Below are 15,428 nucleotides of genomic sequence, written 5' to 3'. Positions count from 1 at the left end.
TTACTGCACTTGGAACCCTGGGACTGACCTGTTACCCCCTTTTACAGTTAGAAGCTGAGGCTCTGAGGGGTGAAATGACAGCCAAAGCCATATAGCTAGTAAGTGGCAAAGGAAAGGATTTCAAACCCAGATTCTCTGACAGCAAAGTGTGTGCCACTCTACTTTTCAGTCACTTCCAGCGGGTGTGGAGGACCCAGATAGGTCTCCTCAGTCTTACATTGGCTTCCTAATGAGAGCACAGTGAGCACACAGGCAGAAAGGTCGTGGCAGCAAGGGCTTAATAAGAACCTGCTGTGTTGGCCCTGGCTGAGCTGTCAGAGTTGCAGCATTCGTGGGTGGAGCCAAGGGCTTGGTTTCAGCCCCTACATCCATCAAGAGCCTTGGTTCTCACATCAAACCTCAACATCGCATGGCAACACGGTTTTATGATGATCCCTTCTCTCCTAAAGAGGGTATTCTTGGTGTATGGTCTGGACTGACTTTTCCCAATTCTTTACTGGATCTAATTCTCACTGTTCCAAATTACTATGCATTGAAGTTAATGATGGAATGTGGTATCTGATGGATGATTTTACCCGGTGTCTGTAAGTTAGCCCTTTGTCCCTTATTCATTAATTCAACATTTGCTGAGCCAGGACCTGTATTAGACCCTGGGATATAGAGTAACATGCCGTCAAGTCTGGCGCTCGTGGTCAGGTAAGAGTAACTGAGCTCACTGGTTATATACCTACCATGTTCCAGGAACCATGGTCTCATATACATACATTATCTCGATTACCACAACGGTACTACTATAAGGTAGGTTGTCACGGCCCCCATTTAAAAACTGAGAAAACTGAAGCACAGGGAAATTAAGAACTTGCCCAAGGTCACACAGTGGTGACCAATGGTGCTGCATGCTTTTGGTCTGACTCCCAAGCACATGTTCTCAGTCACATTTCCCATCTCACACGCAAACACATACCCAACGTTAGGCTTCTGGAACAAAGCCAACCTCCAATGCAGAAAGATGCCCGGGCCAAGACCCTAATCATTTCTAGGAATGACTTCTCTGTGCTTCGTGTAACCGATGTCCAGAAGAATCCTCTACCTGGCTCATCACCTTAACAGATGCCCCTCTCACAGGGTTTCTCCACTAAGGTTCCACATCCACTTGAGTGTCTCCCTGGTGATTTGGCTAACCTGATTATTTGGTGACACAGGCAGTTTGTCCTCACAGGCCCGCATACTTCTGTGATGCCTACTGTCTCAACTCTTTTCAGAAACGTCTGAGGAAAGTTCAAGCCATCAAAGTTTTTTGTTTTTTTGTTTTTTTTTTTCCATCAAAGTTTTATATACCTATACCCATGTTTCGCAAGCAGAGAATCTCGGCTTGGGGCCCCAGAATGTGCATTTAAAAAAAAAAAAAGAATCCAAGCAATTCTTCTTATAACGCACATTAAAGTTTGAGAGCTGCTCCAGAGAATTCTCCACAAGTAGTGTAAAAGCTTTTCACAGCTGGCCTGTGTGTCAGGGCCGGGAAGCTTGCATATTCAGTCACACAGCAAATACTGTGCTGTCCCCACTCTGTGTCACTGCATGAGACAGACATGGCCCTGCCTTCATGGAGCTTTCGTCTAGTAGGGGAGACAGTAATCAAGTAATTACACAAATCATTGTTTTCTTTTGGTTTTTTTGGCCACACCACGTGGCTTGTGGGATCCCAGTTCCCCAACTAGGAATCGAACCTGGCCCCTCAGCAGTGAAAGCGTGGAGTTCCAACCACTGGACTGCCAGGGAATTCCCAGAATCATTGTTTACAGATTTCTGGCCCCACTGCAGAAATCTGAATTGGTCAGAGGTAGGATGTGGAAGTAGGCACTTATTTTATAGGCCTCCCCCAGTGAGTTTGATGAGCAGCCTGGTTTGGGAATGCCTCGTGCACTGGGAAAACAGCGCATGAGCTTTGGGATAAGACAGATTCAGGTTCAAATCCTGGCTCCACCACTCTTCAGCTTTGTGACACCTCTCTGAGCCTTAGTTTCCTCATCTATGAAATGGGAATAATGACACCTCACAGGAATTCTTGTAAGGATTCAATGAGAGAAGTGGAGCTCAATAAATTTTACTGTCCTTCCTTCATTCCCTCTAAATGCAGAATGAAAGGCAAAGTTTTGTTTTCTCTTGACAGGAATTAAAGCTTTAGGATCACAAGATAAGGACCATTCTGAGGTCACTGAGTCCTTCCTAATAATTGAAATCTTAGCCCCTGCTGCCCCAGATAGGATTAGTTCAGCTTTTCTGTTTTTGGACTCCTATTTCAGGTCCCCTAAACCGTAGCCCCTAACAACCACCAAAAAGGCAGACACTACCTAATTTCTTGTTATCTCAGGGGTCGCAAATACCAGGAGTTTGGTGTAGGACAGTGGGAAGTGGTGGGAACAGAAGGAAAAAGGGCTATTTACACAGCTCCACCTGATTGCTTCCAGGCAGAAGGCAGGGCCCAGTGTGGCCACATCATGGAGTTTTAAAGAAAAGACAGAAATCTAGACGTCTATGTAAAATTTCCCAGTATTTAAAACCCAGAAAATCTATATAAAGTGGATAATTTTCCAGAAAAATACAACTTACCAAAATTGACCCATATAGAAATGACAAATTTAAACAGACTAATTACCATAGAAAAAAATAGAGAAAGTAGTTGTAGAGTTTGCCCTATAAAATAGCTCCAGGCCTAAGATTTCATAGGAGAATTCTTTCAACCTTAAAGATTAGATAATACCAATGCCACGTGAACTATTCCAAAGCAAAGATAGAGAAGAGGTTAAGGAACCCTGGACTTGGTTATGGTGTAGCAACAATTCCCAAATCTCAGTGGCTCAACACAACCAAGATTTGTTTCTCACTCACACTGCATGTCCAATGAGGGTCTGTTGGAGCTCTGCTTTACGTCATCCTCACGCAGGGACCCAGGCTGAGGAAGGCCTTCTAAGATTTTCAAGGCAAGTTAAGAATACTGCACTGGGGCTTCCCTGGTGGCACAGTGATTGAGAGTCCGCCTGCCGATGCAGGGGACGCGGGTTCGTGCCCCGGTCCGGGAAGATCCCACATGCCGCGGAGCGGCTGGGCCCGTGAGCCATGGCCGCTGAGCCTGCGCGTCCGGAGCCTGTGTTCCGCGATGGGAGAGGCCACAGCAGTGAGAGGCCTGCGTACCGCAAAAAGAAAAAGAAAAAAAAAAAAAAAGAATACTGCACTGGACCCTAAGCTACGTCCAGAGGTGACATCCATCATATTTCATTGGCTGCACCTAAATTCAAGGGGACAGGGAAGTACAATCCATCCATGCACCTTGATGCAGAGAACTGGAAATATTTGCTAACTCCAAAGGCAATCACAGTAGCCTGGACTCTCAGGTACTCCACAAGGCCACCCGGCTTTGAATTCCACACTTCCAGCCTTCAGCAGGTCACTTAACCTCTCTGTGTCTCAGTGTTTTCCTCCCCAAATGAGGAAAATACACCAACCTTGTGGAGCTATCATATGATGATTTAATGAGTTAAACATGTAAAGTGCTTAAAATCGTGCCTGGAACATAAAAGAGCTCAAGACATGTCAGCCAGGACGTCAGTGATGAATTAGGTGAAGTACCCAACATGGAATGGGCATTTAGTAAAGGGTTTTTTTAAATTTCATTTATTTATTTATTTAATTTTGGCTGTGCTGGGTCTTCTTTTCTGTGCGTGGGCTTTCTCTAGTTGTGGTGAGCGGGGGCCACTCTTCATCGCGGTGCGCGGGCCTCTCACTGTCGCAGCCTCTCCCATTGCGGAGCACAACTCCAGATGCGCAGGCTCAGTAGTTGTAGCTCACGGGCCCAGCTGCTCCGCGGCATGCGGGATCCTCCCAGACCAGGGCTCGAACCCGTGTCCCTTGCATAGGCAGGCAGACCCCCAACGACTGCGCCACCAGGGAAGCCCAGTAAAGGGTTTTTGTTATAACTGAAGCTCTGAGGAAAATGATTTGTCCAATGTAACCTACCTGGTACATGCAGCATAACATGGTGGTTAACAGCCTGAGCTCTGGGGTCTCAGCTTTGCACCAGAGTAAGTACTTAATAAATGTTAATTAATATTTGGAGGTGGTTCAATGTGGTTAGCCTCAGCACAGCCTCTGGAGGCCCACTGCCTGGCTTCAAATCCTGGTTCCACTACTAACCAGCTGTGTGTCCATGGGCAAGTTACTTAGCTTCTCTGTGCCCCAGTTTTCTCACCTATAAAATGAAAATAATAGGACACCTATAATTACGAAGATTAGAAAACAATATAAGTAAAGCTCTTGGGACAGTGTGTGGCACATTATTAGTGCCATATGGTTATTAGCTATTATTAGTACAATACTCTCAGTTTGCCACAAGGAAACATTCGAAAGTGACAGAAAAATAGTTCATTTCTCCCAGCTTAACTGAGACAGGAGAGGAGGGAAGGTGGATACAAATTCAGCAGTCCTTTTGCTACAGAAATGTTTGCAGATGAACCTGGGAGTAGGAGAAAGAAAAAATCGGAAGCTTTTCCTACCTGCCCCAGGGTGATCTTAGAAGTCGGTGAGAATTCCCATTTGTCCTCAGACATCCCTGCAACATAGGAGTGCAAGGGAAGAGACAGAGTAAGGAGAGGCAAAAGGCATTATCCGCAAATCAGAGCCAGGCTACCTTGCAAGAGCTGGTTTCTTGCAAATCCAACCCCCTTAGCAATTGCAATTTCCCACTGAACCAGACGGGGATGCTGAGCTGACACTAAGTAATGGACACTATCTACCCTTTTCCAACCCACCAGATGTTGTTCCAAACCTTTCTCATACATTATTCATATCGCCCTCATAATAAAACCCTACAGAGTAGGTACTCTTAGTATTCCCATTTTATATATGACAAGTCTGAGGCTTAGAGAGGCTAAGCAACTTGCCCAGCAGGCCATACTCCGTATTTGCGGGATTGAGGCAAGAGTACAAATGGTGGTGTACTTAAAAAGTTATAAATGGAGCTAACGAACAGTTAAATAAAATACAGCCTAGGCAATTCCCTGGTTGCCCAGTGGTTAGGACTCTGTGCTTTCACTGCTATGGGCCCAGGTTTGATCCCTGGTGGGGGAACTAAGATCCTGTAAGCCGCACAGCCTGGCCAAAAACAAACAAACAAGAAATACAGCTAGAATATTCTGCTACCTGGACAAAAGAACCTTCGCAGTGACCTGGAGGCCACCTTCAGATTTCTGAGCCTTTGGAGCTCTGCACTAGAAGGTGGTGGAATGGGAGAGAACAGGGCCCGAGCCCCACCCCTCTTCTCTTACCCCTAAAATGTGTCCCTGCAAGGGGCCTTGTGCACAGGCGTGCAGGTGTCTTAACCTGTATGCTCACGTTCTGTTCTAGGGTCTCTAAATTGAAAAGGTCCGTCAGGTATCCAGCACAATGAATGACAAAAGAGCCACAGCACTGCATTTCAGAACACTAGGGACCAAAAGAAGATCTTAAAAGCTTCCAGAAATGGAATGAGGGAAACCCACACAAAGAATCAGGAGTCAGAATGGCATTGTATTTCTCAAAGCTAGAAGACAACAGAGCAATAGCTTCAGAATTCTGAGAGATTCTATCCTCATCCAAATTACCAATTAAATACAAGAGAAATTTAAAGACATTTTCAGTGGTCACTTAATATGTATGGCAGTGTGGTAGCCACCTCCAAGGGGGCCTCTAATGAGTTCTACCTCTTGGTATTCACACCCTTATGTTGTTCCCTCTCACACTGAATATGGCTGACCTATGGAACCGTGCAATATTTTAGAATCAACAGTATGTGATTTCTACGGCTAGGCCATAAAAGACATTGTGGTTTCTACTTTGCTCTGTTTGATCACTTGCTCTGGCGAAAGCCAGCCACCATGTCACTAGGACACTCAAGCAGTCCTACGGAGCGGTCTATATGGTGAGGCCTCGTGCCAACAGCCTGCACCAACTTGCCAGCCATACGAGAGCACCATCTTGGAAGTGGATTGTCCAGCTCCATCAAGCTTTCAGAAGACTTGAGGTTCATGAGAGAGCGAAGACAGAACCCTCCAGCCCTCCAGCAAAGCCCCTCCTAAATTCTTGACTTGCGGAAATTGTGAGATGAATGCTGACTGTTGTTTTAAGCGGACAAATTTGGGAGTAATTTGTTACACAACAAAAGGTAACCAGTATGGGTCTATTGCGGGGGGAAGAGCAGGGAGCCACAGTATTTTGTAGTTCTTCCAATTAAAAGGTGAAGTCTGTCTCTCCACCCTTGAATTTGGATTTGGCCAATGAAACTCGTTTGGGCTGACGGGACATTCACAAAAATGACAGAGGTTGATGGTTAACAGGTGCTTGTGCAATTGGGTCTTCCCTCCTGTGCTCCTGGAACTCAGCAACTGCAACAATGTGTCTGAGTTCTGGTAGTCTGCAGGAGACTTGTCGCCATCACCTCAGCTGACAGTCCGTATCAACAAGACTTGTGAGTGAGGCTATTCCAAACTAATCAGCCTACCCAACTTGCCCAGAAAAGAACTGACCAGGTGATCTACAGAAGCATGAGAAATACTAAATACTGTTGTTTAAAGATTTTAAGTTTTGGAGTGATTTGTTACATGGTATAAGCTAATCGATACAACATATTTACTTCATGTATACCTTTTTGTTTCAGGAAAACAAACTAGGCTCAAAACCTAGTAATTTCCCAAACTTATCTGATCTTGGGCAAGTTAATTTACCTCTTTCAGCCTCAATTTTCCTCACCTTCAAATTGGGGATAATATTGGGTAACACTCCCTATCTCTCAAAGATCATGTGACAAATAACTGAGATGAACTACACGAACTACATAATGTGCTTAGCACCATGTCTGGCACACACTGCTCGATAAACCACTAAAGGATGACAATGATGCGAATGATAGGAAAGAAGCCAAAAGTGAGTAGAAGGCCTGGGTTAGTCCTGCAGTGGGATACAGTCTTCCCGAAGAAAGACTACTGAGTGTATCATTCTATCAAACAAATATTCGCTAAGCGTTTAGCACTTGCCAGTCCCCTTCCCTGAAACTGTAACATGAAGGCAGGAATAAGTCATAACATTGAGCTAGCTGAACCAGAACCAAGCTTGCCTGCTTCACAAAGAATTGAACTAGGACATCAAAATATTTCTGAATGGAACTTGAGCAGATGTTTATTTTCGTTTGCAGCCCCCAGTCTGGTCTGGATACTTCAGAGCCAGAGTGAAGGGTAGGGGCTATCCAAAGTATCTCTTAACTCTCTCAACTTCCTATCTCTCCCCGTCTCCACCAAGAAGTAAGAACGCATTCTACCCCGAAACCAGAATCATTTCAACTCTAAATAGTGGCTTTCCACTCTTGATCGCAACCCAAAAGATGAAAAACATTTTAAATTGCACCTGAGTATACAAGAAGCTGAAACAAAAGTTCCATAAGTGGAGACTAAAATGTGTAATACATTCTGAATTTTCTATTTTATTCTATTTAATTTTTTAATGCCGGTCACAATCGTCTAAATGGATTTTAAGACATATCAATGGGTCACAACCAGCTGTTTGAAAGAACTGCTCTGAAACATCACATGGGGAGGGGACTTAAAGGTCATCTAGTCCAATCCTTTTATTTTACAGAGGGTAAACTGAGACTCAGAGAGGTTAAATCACTTGCCCAAGGCCACAAAGCTAGTAAGTGGCAGTGCTTGGATTTCAACCAAGATCTGACTCAACTATTGAATTCTTACCATGTGTCAGCCACTACGCCGAGTTCTTGAAGAGCATCATTTCATTTAATACCCACTGTGATCCTATGAAACAGATATTACCATTCCCACTTTACAGACGAGGAACAAAAAGTCTCAGGATGGGGAACATGACTTATTCAGGGTGTCACACAGTCAATAACAGACCCAGGACTTGTCTCCAGATTCAGCTGTCCATAAATCCTGTGGTCTCGACCACTAAGCCCACTCAGAATAAAGTGGTTATGAAAGTGGGTTTGTGAGCTCTAAGCGCCTAAGCGTGCACATGGGCGGCAGTGATAACGTTGTGCTCCCTACTCTTCAGGGCCTTATCACTGCGCCACCAGCTCCCAAAGAACGATGGTGGTGGGCTTCCCTGGTGGCGCACTGGTTGAGAGTCCGCCTGCCGATGCAGGGGACACGGGTTCGTGCCCCGGTCCGGGAGGATCCCACATGCCGCGGAGTGGCTGGGCCCGTGAGCCATGGCCGCTGAGTCTGCGCGTCCGGAGCCTGTGCTCCGCAACGGGAGAGGCCACAACAGTGAGAGGCCCGCGTACCTCAAAAAAAAAAAAAAAAAAAGTTGGTGGTAAACGAAAAGAGAACAGACTTTAGCCTAAGGAGGAGGAGGATTCGAAACGCAGCCCGGAACACCAGTTTAATCTCTGTTTAAACTCGGAACACCAGTTTAATCTCTGCTTTTCAGTTTCCCCATCTGTGAAGCTGGGACTACAATAGCATCCGTCTCCAGGACTGAAAGAGCCAATCTTAATTTCCCGGCCCCCGGAAGCGCCTTAGCAAACGTCGACCCTCTCCGAGCCCCGCCCTCTTCTCCCCACGCGCTTGCGCCGCACAGGGGCGCCTTTTACGACGCGGCGGTCGCGACGCGCTTGGCGGCCGGAGCGAAACGAGCGAGCCGCGGGTGGCGGCGGCAGGGCACGGGGACGCGCGGGCGGTGGCGTCGCCATGTCGCATGGCCACAGTCACGGCGGGGGCGGCTGTCGCTGCGCCGCCGAACGTGAGGAGCCTCCCGAGCAGCGCGGCCTGGCCTACGGCCTGTACCTGCGCATCGACCTGGAGCGGCTGCAGTGTCTCAACGAGAGCCGCGAGGGCAGCGGCCGCGGCGTCTTCAAGCCGTGGGAGGAGCGGACCGACCGCTCCAAGGTGGGCCTTCCGGGGCCTGGGTGGGCGGGCGGGGACCCGCGCGGGGCCTGAGGCCGCCCGTCTGCTCTGTCAGTCTCATTTCTGAAGTTAAAAATAACCACGGCCCGATTGCCAAGCGCTTTCCCGTGCCCGTCTCCTGACACCCCTTTGAGAGGCGAACAGGGTCGAATCTCCCCATTTTGTAGGTAGAGGAGCCGAGGCCCAGAGACGGGAAAGGGCGCTTTGCTTTACACGGCCAACGTTCAGTTCCAGGGCTGCGGGGGGTAGTGAGGGAGGATGACCCATCAGGGCGTTTTCCCTACCGTTTGACCACTGGTCCTAGTGGTTGCCTGATTACTTATCACCTGATGAAGACCGAAGACCAGCCTAGGGAGATGAAGCACGTTATCCTATCTAGAGTATTTACCATTGTGGGGCGTAGAGCCATTTGAAAGCTGTGGACCGCATAGGCACAGATCTCTGCACACAATTTCAGGAGGCTAGTTGGTGCAGGAAGTTAATAAGTGCTGGAAGACTGAGGGCGGTTGACTATCTGCATTGCACTCCAGCTGTAAAGCAGGGTGGAAGATGCCTAAAATCGTAGGCGCTCAGCAAATATTTGTTGCTTTCTCCTCTCTCCTCCTTCTCCCCTCCAGTTTGTTGAAAGTGATGCAGATGAAGAGCTTCTGTTTAATATTCCGTAAGTATTTCTTTGGTGCTTGCCTCAGGCTAAAGAGGCTGTACCCATTTGCCTTACCAGGATTCATTCCATGGTTGTGTCAAGAGCACACCTCTGTTTCTGGAAATGGGGTAAATTACTGAGGTGGGTGTGAGTAGCTTTCTTGGTGCAAAAAAGATGTATTTGTTAAAAGATAACTGAGAAGTCAAGGTAAATTTTTTAGAACCAAAGAATACCAGAGGCAGACATGATCTTAGAAATTACCTAGCACAAGTCTGACACATGAGTAAACTGAAGCCCAGTAAGGGGAAGGGCCTTGCCCAGGGTCACACAGCTCAGCAGAGATTGAACCCCAGGTTGACAACCCTCTTTTTTGCATTCTGGCAGATTTACAGGCAATGTCAAGCTCAAAGGTATCATTATAATGGGAGAAGATGATGACTCACACCCCTCTGAGATGAGACTGTAAGTGGCAAGGGTCTAGGCCCTCAAGAAGCTCCTATCCCTTTTTCTCTTTTCTCTGGTAGCACTTTATTCCAGAATAGTCTAATTTTTTCTTTTTACTGGGTTAAATATCTCCTCCCCCTCTTAAAAAAAAGTCTTATGTTTGTTCTGCATTGAAATACACTTATCTGTCTCTTCCTGAATTAACGACATTTTTAGATTAAGTATCTTTAGCGCCAACAGCTTGTCTCTCTTCAAAGTATTTGCTGTGGCACCATTGGCGTCCTATAAATGCCAACTGTTGATGACTTTGCAGTTTTCTTAATAACCCAGCTGCAGATCTCAAATGATCTTTAAGGAGTCTACTTTGGGGTTAGCTGCAACATCTTCCCTTGCTGTTTCAGACAATTACAATCTTTCTGTGTGTTTTGTTGAGATGGAAGCAGTCCATCTGAGTTTACATGGCCTTTAGTTAGCAAAGTTCTATATACTCCTTGTAACATGGAATCTGTTCATACTAGAGCTAGTACTCTCTTTCTGACAAGTTGCCTTATTCCAGCGTAGCCTTTCTAGAGGAGGGGACACTGCTTTCTGAGGGCTGCAGAAGCAAATATCAGAAGAACTTTACATAAAAAGTTCTTCTGAAAAATTGATCAATTTAAATGAGAGATTTAAGAAATGGACACTATTTTTGAATGTTAGAAACATGAATTTGAAAGCAAATCCACATATTTAATCATTGTAAGGAAACAAAGTACGTTTGAGGTGATGCTTTCTGGGACTCGTTTACTTGTGAGATGGATTGACTGGACAAGACTAGACATCCATGTTGTGTTGTAGTTAAGAGGGGGCTCTGGGGTAAATAGTCGGGTTCAAATTCTGGCTGTACCGCTTGCTAGCTGCATGACTTGGGCGATACTTCTCTGTATCCCAATGTTTCCATATGTAAAATGGCAGTAATAGTCTGAACCTCTTAAGATTGTGGAGAGAAATGAGCTATAACATGTAAAGAGCTTAGAATAAATCTGGAATGTAGTATGTGCCCCGTTTTGTTTTGTTCGTTGGTTGGTTTTGGGTGGGGGGGTTGGCTGCGCTGCACAGCTTGTGGGATCTTAGTTCCCCGAACAGGGATTGAACCTGGGCCCTCAACAGTGAAAGAGCAGAGTCCTAACCACTGGACCGCCAGGGAATTCCATAGTATGTGCCTGGTTTTGGAAAGGCAGGTGCAAATGCTTATAGAGCCCTCAGTTCTAAGCACTTTGCACTTTATCAAATCTAAGATGTCATTGATTATAAAATGCACCATTATTTTATGTACCGTTGATAAAGAAAAAAGCAGTATCTGTTCAACTATGACATGTCACTGATACATTCAGAAAAGTTAACTTGAGACCTTAAATCAGTGAAATTTGAACACAAACTAGGTGTTAGATGATATTAAAGAATTATTGCTAATTGTTAAGTTGTTCATTGTAAAATGGTATCATATTTTTTTTACGAAGTCCTTACTTTGTAGAGATATATACGGACATATTTATGAATGAAATGATACGTTTGAGATTGCTTCAGAATATCAAGCGCAAACAAAATGGGGGTGATAGGCAAAATTGGCATCTTGAATATTGAAGCTCAGTAATAAGTATGTGGAGATTCATTATATTTTTCTCTTTACTCTTATGTATGTTTGAAATTTTCCATAGTAAAATTTTTTAACAAGTGTGTCTCTTAGAATTGATTCAGTTTAATATCCACATCAACCGTATGGGATATGTACTATCACCATCCCCATTTTACAGATGATGAACTAAGAGACAGATTAAATCACTTGCCCAAAATTACACAGCTGGTCAGTGACAGAACCAGACTTTAAACCTAGGAAGTCTGGCTCCAGAGACACTGCTTTTAACCACAGTGCTACACTGCCTCTCATAATGCTGCTTATAAATGTTCACTATTATTATTCTGTGCATCATTCTTAGAAACACTTTGAAGCAAACATTTGCTTTCCAAATGTTACCTGCATTTTGCTGCAGCTAATATCTAGGCCCCTCCCACGTGGGTGTGTTAATAAGACACTAGAGATCGGGGGTATGTGTGGCCCAGTCCTTTAGCATTTGTGAGTTACAGAGGAGACTGCTGTTTCTTAGATATGTCTTTGAAAATTTGTTTCTTCACTAGCAGTTTTACTTAACTTTCCAAAGCCCATTGTGAGTTGGCGGCCTTTTGTGCTTTCTTCAAAATGGAAATCCCCAAGTTGTATTTTTTTAAGACTTGTAAGATGACTCTGTATATAGGGTAATTTTGAACACAGAAAAATGCTTGAGTGTTGGGTTACCTGATCTTATCTCTTAACTGTGTTTAAGATGTTTCTGCCAAAGTATTTTTTCCCCATGAGTAAGCTGTTTTATTTAACATCCTCAGCTTGGTCTGAATGTGCTGAGTTGCTTATTTTCTCCATGCATTTGCTGCATGTGACCCAGTTTGAGCTATCGCTTTGTGTATTGCTTCTCATGCGCTCTTAACCCACTCAAAGATGCCACTGGCTTATGTTGCAGTTCTCAGCTCTTGTTGGATTAAAGATATTTGTGTATAAATGCCAGTAAAATGCCATTTCCAAAATTTGATCTCCTGTTGATAGAACCGAGGGCAGTTGAGGAGTCAGTAGGAAGTTCTGAGAACCTGAAAAATGTGATGATGCACATTTCTTGATTTTTCTCCCCTTTCCTTTCTCAGGTACAAGAACATTCCACAGATGAGCTTTGATGATACAGACAGGGAGCCAGATCAGACCTTTAGTCTGAACCGGGATCTTACAGGAGAACTAGAGTATGCTACAAAGTAAGCACTGGGCCTCTCTTCCACTCTTTGGCTTCTGAGAATGGCAGGCGCTCCCTCACTTGCAGTGAGCATCTGTGCATTAGCATTTAGCGGGCTTGCAATTGTTTTTGGCCCATCTCCTGCTTCCTTAGCATCAGAAACAAGTTAAAACAGTGGAGAGCCCTGATCCTAGGCTTGGTCAGATTTTGGCAGAGGTTCAGTGCAAGCCACAGACTTGTTAACCTGGAAGCAATTGACAGATTTGAATGAGCTCCTAGTATGGTCTTAGGAAAGATGTTTTCAGAATTCCTCTTTGCATAGTGGGCTTACAGCAGCCAAGTTACATGTGACCACCTTACCTCTCTCATTTTCCTACTGAACTTGCTTTCAGATCCCTGCGTGGTCGCACAGCATTTCTCATTCCTGTTCCTTGCGGGCAGGGGCAGTGTTGATTCATTTTTCTGTCCCTATTGCCTTGGACAAGATCTGGCAGATGTTCAGTAAATGTTCACTGTATTCATTGCTTGCCCAAAGGAGAAGAATGAGACGTAAGACCCCAAGATTGTTCTCTGACATTTGCCTGGGTTTTACCACAAGATGGAGCTGGAATTGACTTTTTTGACATGGGTAGTGAGCTTCTCACTGAACTCTTAATTGTTGTCTTCTCTCTCCGCTCTTTCATCCTCTAGAATTTCTCGTTTTTCAAATGTCTATCATCTCTCAATTCATATTTCAAAAAACTTTGGAGCCGATACCACAAAGGTCTTTTATATTGGCCTGAGAGGAGAATGGACTGAGGTAAGATGGGGTTGGAAGTATTATTGCCCCTCTAATATGTGTACATATGTTTGTATATCTGCATGCTGTGGTGGTAGGAGCTTGAAGGAAAGGAAAAAGAGCAAGTGAGACATTGATTGCTCCCAGTCTAGTTTTTCTCGGTTTCATCACTGTAAACTGTCTGTCTCATTTGACAGGCTATAGGAATTTTAAGGGGGTTGAAATAATACAGTTGATATCAATGCAGTTTTTCACCTTAAAATTCTTTCCTTCATTTAACATTGTTGGTAACCTTTCTTGTTCTGGGCACCAGAGATAGGGTGATAAACAAGATAGACAAGGTCTTCTTCTCATGGTGCCTCCATTATAGTAGAGGAATGGATCTTCTAAGTGATGGGGTGAATCATTGATTCGATCTTACCCAGGCTTCTCAGGATAAAAAGTATCAGAACGGGGAATAGATTAGATGATGACTTCTAGAAATGAGCCTGAATAAGGACCACTCCGTTGAGTGGTCTAGGCAATGGCCAGCTGACCCAGCCTCTCAATTTTCTTGCAGCTTCGCCGACATGAGGTGACCATCTGCAATTATGAAGCATCGGCCAACCCAGCTGACCACAGGGTCCATCAGGTTACCCCACAGACACACTTTATTTCCTAAGGGCTGGCCAAGGCTCCCACAGAGGCGTTGTGTCAGTGAAGATGTACGACATGCTGTTGGGAAAGACAGAGAGAGATGGGGCTCCAGAGAGAGTTGGCTGCCACAGCCTCTGCCAAGCTTTGTCTTTGGGGCTTGCTGCAGAAACCTGACCTACGGAAGACACCACACCCCCGGGAAGGGTCGTGTGGGTGCCGAGGGACAATCGTGGTTCTCTGGGGCCCTGCGGAAGTTGGGTCTTGGGGTGGTCAGCACCTGGCAGTCATGGATAATGCCTGCCTTCCCAGTTAATGTGGCCACAGGATCCCAAGTGTCTTGATGCTTTGTGGCAGGATTTTTGTGTGACTTGTTTTTTTTAAATGGAGACTCCTCCTGGGCTGCAGTAAACTTTGTGAAGCCTCAGCATTGTGTTCGTATTAACCACCAGGAGGGTGTCGAGCTAGAAGTCCTTGTCCCTGCGTGCTCCTTCTCCCTGTCACCTTTCACCATTCTTGTCAAGCTGCCCAGCTTGGAGTTGTCTGTTGTGCGCTAGTGTCCCATGGTTATAGTTAGAAGAGCAAGAATCTCCTGATAATGCGTAATAGCTTGAGAAGAAGTTCTTTTTTCCTGCTAACCAGGTAAGCAGTCTGAGGAGAGCATGGGCATCGTTTCTGTGTTTGTTGGGATCCTGGTCAGGGTAAGATTGGGACTTAGATAAGATTCCTCTTGGGACATCCTTAATATTTATTAGCTTCTAACTAGTGTTGTAAGCCCAGTTGCCAATTTGGAGATCTCAGTTCTTCTCTTCATGGATTTTTATTCACTGTGACTAATAAGCTTCCTAATAAATCCTTGCCAGACTTAATGTTTGTATATTCTTTTGAGTTCTTGGTAGTACTCATGAAACCTTTACTGAGAACTGTATGAAACTTTGAAATCTGTTGTTGTTTGGGACCAGGTAGATGATAAGTGCCACAATTAAATCGACACTAGATCAGTATCTCCAGGAAAGGTCAGGTTTAATTCTGTACAGTAGGCTAAAAACGCTCCTACACCCACCCACCCACATTTTGTAAAGAAGAAGGTGAGGTTAAAAACCTTCTATTCCATTTCTTAGGTGAGGAAGTAAGTTGTGATGTTTACAAAAACAAGGGAGAACAGATTC

The 15,428-nt window shown here is 45.0% G+C and overlaps 1 protein-coding gene across 1 annotated transcript; it reads left to right on the top strand.

Annotated features, from left to right (window-relative positions):
* The first annotated feature begins 8,657 nt into the window (after nt 1–8,657).
* PITHD1 (PITH domain containing 1) lies at nt 8,658–15,115 on the top strand. Its single transcript, XM_082666933.1, has 6 exons — nt 8,658–8,930; nt 9,566–9,609; nt 9,976–10,053; nt 12,766–12,870; nt 13,539–13,647; nt 14,186–15,115. The coding sequence occupies exons 1-6, from the start codon at nt 8,733–8,735 to the stop codon at nt 14,285–14,287; spliced, it is 636 nt and encodes a 211-aa protein (XP_082523059.1). The 5' UTR covers nt 8,658–8,732; the 3' UTR covers nt 14,288–15,115.
* Nucleotides 15,116–15,428: the final 313 nt, after the last annotated feature.

Source organism: Grampus griseus (assembly GCF_964374135.1).
Source record: "Grampus griseus genome assembly, chromosome: 1".
Classification (NCBI taxonomy): Eukaryota; Metazoa; Chordata; class Mammalia; order Artiodactyla; family Delphinidae; genus Grampus; species Grampus griseus.
This window is presented reverse-complemented; position numbering and strand designations above follow the sequence as displayed.